Genomic DNA, 5,320 nt, shown 5'->3' on the forward strand with positions numbered 1-5,320 from the left:
GAGTACAAGCCAAAGAACCCCCGTCCCAACCATGAAACATGGGGGTGGAAACATCCAACTTTGAGGATGCCTTTCTGCAAAGGGGGCTGGACGACTGCAAGGTAGTGAGGGGAGGATGGTTAGAGCAATGTATCGAGAGGTTTTTGGGCAACAACCACCTCCTTCCCTCAGTAAGAAGTAGGTTGTGACTGAGTCCTCCAGCATGACAATAACCTGAAACTCACAGCCAGGGTAAGGGTTCTGTACCGCATATTGAGTTCTGTCTTAATATTTTATCAAATACTTATTTCATGCAAGAAACGCTCTATTTATCTGGTCGGATGGTTTTGGAAATAGCTTCTTTTACATTTTTGTCGCCTCCTTTGCCTTGAGAGTGTGTGATTTTAAAGATTTGTAATGAGATTACTTGTGCTTATCACTTGTGCTTCCTGTAGCACCACATATTTTTGGACCGTACTGTACAGGAAGTTCCACTCCCTAAGATTTCCGGTTGCTCTGAGTAATGCGCGATGTGCCCATGTGTGGTAAAGGTTGCGGTAACAGATCACTTAACACAGACGCGCACTTCGAGAAGACCAAAAATCCCTGGTGAGTTATTAATTTTGTCTCGCGCCATCTTAATGCGTTCTTTCTGTTTGAAAGTTGCTATCACACCACTATTGTCTTTACATGTTTGCAGTGCATCAGTTGAACTTGTAAATCTCTTTTCTAACTGAACTGCGGCGGTGAAGTGCTTGGATTCCATTATCCATTAACTAAACAATTCAGGACTCTTTTGTTCTTTTTGGCTTAAAACTCATTCGGAAAAATCTGACAGCACATAATAGAAAAACACACAACCAAAATCAATGGCCAAACTTTACTGATCAGATAGTTAAGATATACATTTTGTATTTGTTGTATTGTTCAGACACGGATCTTTACCATGGCTGTGGCGTTAGAGACTACCCAACATAAACAACCAGCTGTCTTCAAATCTGGACCATTTTATCGGATCCCGTCTCTTTTCTACGAAAGACAAAGTAAAACTCTTCTCGCCTTTGCGGAAGAGAGAACTGCTCCCAGTGACACCACCACAGAGAGGCTGCTTATGAGGACAGGAGAGCTGAAGGTTTCTGAGGACACGAAACATGTTGAGGTGAACACTGTTCTCCAGTCTTGTCAAGATTTTGTTCTGTTTGAAAACACTTACTCCTGAATGATTTCTCTTTCAGTGGTCGTCCCATGAACCCGTGGATAAGGCAAAAATGGATGGATATCGTCCTATGAACCCCTGTCCGGTGTACGACGAAAAAAGCCAAACTCTCTTCCTGTTTTTCATCTGTGTTGAAGGCACTGTCTCTGACTGGGAGCAGATAAGACTTGGCACTAACAAGACCCGTCTCTGCTTCATCAAAAGCAAAGATCTGGGAAAAACCTGGAGCGATCTGATTGACTTGACTGACAACCTGAGCAGTGAAATTAACCATTGGGCAACTTTTGCTGTTGGGCCGGGTCATGGTCTTCAAACAGAAGAGGGTAGATTAATTGTCCCAGTCAGTGCTTATCCTGTCTGCCAGTTACCTTGTCGACCGGTTGCATATGCGCGCTCTCTGTACAGCGATGACTCTGGTGAAACATGGGAGTTCGGCACAAAGTTTGAGGAACAGTCAGGCGAATGTGAAATGGCAGAGTGTTTTGTGGATGATAGAAGTTTCATCTACTGCAATGCCCGAAATGTGAGGGGCCATCGAGTGGAGGCCGTGAGTGATGATAAAGGAAAGAGTTTTAAAAAACTTGCAGGCGGGAGGCTGGTGGAAACGGGTACCGGTTGTCAGGGGAGCGTCGTTGCCTTTCCGGCTCAAGGATCAGAGGCTGATTCAGACCAGAGGCAAAACAAGTGGCTGCTCTTCAGCCACCCAAGCAACAGAACCACAAGGACAGATTTAGGAGTGTATCTGAACAAAAGTCCTCTAAACCCAAAAGCATGGAGCGAACCCTGGATCATACACAAAGGGTGCAGTGGCTACTCCAACCTGGCTTATGTTGATGATGGTTGGTTTGTGTGTCTGATGGAGTGTGGGGAGATTACTGAACTCGAGCAGATAGCCTGTAAAGTCTTTCACTTCAGTCAGATTGAGGGAGACACGGCAAAGCAGAAGCACTGTCTGTGTCTGTGACCACATTCTTAAAAAAAAAAATACGATTTCGTTTCGGCTGCTGTAGGCTTCACCCGTTTCTGTAACAGTTGTTCATATTTTGTTTAAATCAGTTCATTTGTAATTATTCTGACCATGCAGTATTTGTCACTGACTTGATGATGATGTGAAACATCCACAGGTCCAAAGCGGTGAAGAGATAAATACATAAAAACTGAATGAATAGCCACCACCGACAAAACATATTTAGAAGACAACTGACTTTAGAAGAAGAATGTTAAATGAAATGGTGATCACAGACACCATAGTCCGTAGCAGGCGAAGATCCGTAACCGTACAACAATCCTAAATACAACAGGGGCTGTTTACATGAGAGCAGCCAGATTTACATTAGATGTTGGGTTATGATTAAGGTGACTTAACTAAGATTAGAATAACAGTTTTAATCGGCGCCCACAGCTTTTTCATACTCTGTCTCTACCCTCTACCGCAAATGACAACTCATTTTACATCAAGCTTTATATATATATATATATACAGTATATGTAACAAGTAAGATGATTTGACTGTTACCTTATTTACCACAGATGAATATATTTAATCTGCAATAAGGATTTAACACATTCAGTTTATATCCAAATGTTTAATTCACAAATATGCCTCCTATTATAATGTCCTTTTACTGTCTTGATTTTATTATGATTTCAGCGGATATGAAAATGATATGTTAATGGTATATAATGTGTATGTAATCCAAATGAATGTGTTCACACATTGTTGAGGTCACATACTGAGATTAAAGATGATTGCTAAGGAAAGGAATTGTGTGATAATCACTGACTACACGATGACTGAATTATCAGGCCAAAAAAATCTAATCAAGACAACTTTAGAAATGTTTTCACCAAGAGAGCCACACCTCACAAAGGTTGAGATGAAATGATGTCAATAAAAACAGGGTACTCTCATATTCATATATAAAAAAATCAATCCAGTGACTGCTTAGTAAAACATTTTAGAGAGACAAAGCTTTTATAAGGTAAAGATGGGTAATAGTTTGTCAAACTTTGCAAAATCATGATGTTTTTTTTTTAAAAATATGTTCCTCAAAGCAAAATAATTGAAAGGGTAATTAAGAACATCGGTGACCAATCGATGACTCAAAATACAGACACACCCGCAAAAGGGTGAGGCCAGAGGTCATTACTGGATGCTGGTGTTTATCAAGACCTCGGATTACATTGCACAGAAAGCAGCCATGATTCTGTACTGACAGTTATTGACTCCAGAAAGGATTACTCGTGTGTTCAGTCCTTCAAGCAATTTATTGAAAACTGTCTAAAGGGCAATGAAAAACAGTTGGCCAATACAATCAAAATTGGATTATTACTCTTAAAACGCAATGGTAAGGGGTTGTAATTGTGTCCTTAGCATGGTAGGCTGACTTAAACGTGCAACATTTGCTCCAATCAGACAACTTGTCTTTTAGGAAAGGTCTTGGCATATTTCAGTAGAACAATGAGGACATACTAAATCCATCACAACAGCATTGTGTCCCAGTGGGAGAGGTCCAGAACGTTAGTGAACATCAGATGCTTCATGTGCGTCACTGAGGCTTTGGGGCTGAGAAGGAGGTTAAAAATAAAAGCAATATTGAACTTCATCCAGATTTGTCACTTCTTACATATTTACACACAGAAGACAACATACTGCACAATGGTAAACATGCCCTGTGTCTACTTTTTTTTCCCTCCCAAGATATTTCAGTGTCGTCAAACTAAATATAAGTTCAGATTTTTCATGGAAAGGAAAACTGAGTATCTTTAGATATGTTGTTTTTGTTCATTCTTGCAATCTATTATTTAATTTATTTTTTTTAACCTTTTGAATATTGTCCTAACCTTTTTGAATTTTGAAATCTCCCGATGCTTGTTGTTGATGTGCGACAGGGGGAAATGAGTCTGACTACAGTTTGGACTTGAAATAAGATCAAAGCATCAGTGAATAATGAGTGAACTGAAAAAAAAAAAAAAAATAGACCCTTTTTTCCCCCCTCATTTGTAAATAACCACCAAACAAGCAGACATTGGAAGCAGCCAGACAAAACATAATGAGCTCCCGCTCGCTCACCCTGAAACTGATCATTTGAAACATTTGTGTTTCTTAGGGACAACATAGACATTCAGATGAAAAGAAAAAAGAAGAAAGAAAGAAAGAAAGAAACAGGTCTGGTAATGTCATCCATGTGAAAACCCCACGTGATATTGACACACAGATTGACAAAAAAAAAAAAAAAAACCTACACTCACAGTGTTAAAGTTATGGAATAATGAGTCTATATATTAATGGTTAGGTCAGAGTGAAATGAGCTTTTGTACATGGTCATTCAGTCTTATAATAAAATCTTTCAATTTCTTTCCAGATGTGGATGAGAAAAGAGGCTCCGCTGCCAGCCCAGGTCTGAGAGATTGTAAAGAGGTTCACTTGTTACACACTCAAATCATATTTCCTGTGTCAGTGCTCATGCTACAGTCCATCTCGGTGACTCTGGCTCCCACTTCACTGACTGACTTTAATGGGTCATGCTTCATGGAGATCTATAGGCTTTTTCTTTTCTTTTTTTTCCCAGCGAAGAGAACAGGATTGTAAGTGTGCGCGTGTGCTGTAAATGAATAAAACTCAATACGACTCGAGTGTTCCGGGACAAGCAATCTGCTCCCCGAGGGGTTATTTAAGAGGAAGACAGCTGTTCAAAGATGAGAAAAGTCCGGCAATGAGCCGTATCGCACCTCCACCTAAATCCTTGACGATATTACATCCATCCATTTCTTTTTCCCTCATTACTGTCCCCAATCTTTAACTGGTTAAAGCCGATAGATGCCACCTCTGAGTGCTTCTGCTGGAAGCTTCTCCATCATCAATAGGGGTTTTTCCTCAACACTTTTGCATGTATAGCTTCGGCGTGACTTTTATATAATCTGGTGTGAATCAAGACAACGGTGCTCTGACTATAGTTGAATAAATTAAACCAATATAAGTGACTCGCAGGGGTTGCTTGTCAAAGCAGGACTTCTTGTTTAGAATGTACTTGAAAACACTCATCAACCATCAAAACATAGAAAAAAAAAAACTTCATTGACAAATTATTCCACTTGTGTATTCATGTTTTGGAATAGAAGAAA

The 5,320-nt window shown here is 40.0% G+C and overlaps 1 protein-coding gene across 1 annotated transcript; it reads left to right on the top strand.

Moving 5' to 3' along the window:
- The first annotated feature begins 542 nt into the window (after window positions 1-542).
- Window positions 543-2,952, top strand: LOC308109474 (sialidase-3-like). The gene is made up of 3 exons (XM_080463049.1): window positions 543-588; window positions 911-1,138; window positions 1,215-2,952. Exons 2-3 carry the CDS (start codon window positions 926-928, stop codon window positions 2,157-2,159), a joined length of 1,158 nt encoding a protein of 385 aa, XP_080319175.1. The 5' UTR covers window positions 543-588; window positions 911-925; the 3' UTR covers window positions 2,160-2,952.
- Window positions 2,953-5,320: the final 2,368 nt, after the last annotated feature.

Source organism: Lipophrys pholis (genome assembly GCF_963383615.2).
Source record: "Lipophrys pholis genome assembly, chromosome: 5".
NCBI classification, from domain to species: Eukaryota; Metazoa; Chordata; class Actinopteri; order Blenniiformes; family Blenniidae; genus Lipophrys; species Lipophrys pholis.

Excerpts from the sequence above, each read along its gene's own strand:
- LOC308109474 (XM_080463049.1), top strand. The coding sequence starts at position 926 with ATGGCTGTGGCGTTAGAGACTACCCAACATAAACAACCAGCTGTCTTC. Across the intron at positions 1,139-1,214 it reads AGGACACGAAACATGTTGAG|TGGTCGTCCCATGAACCCGT; the intron begins GTGAACACTGTT and ends TTTCTCTTTCAG.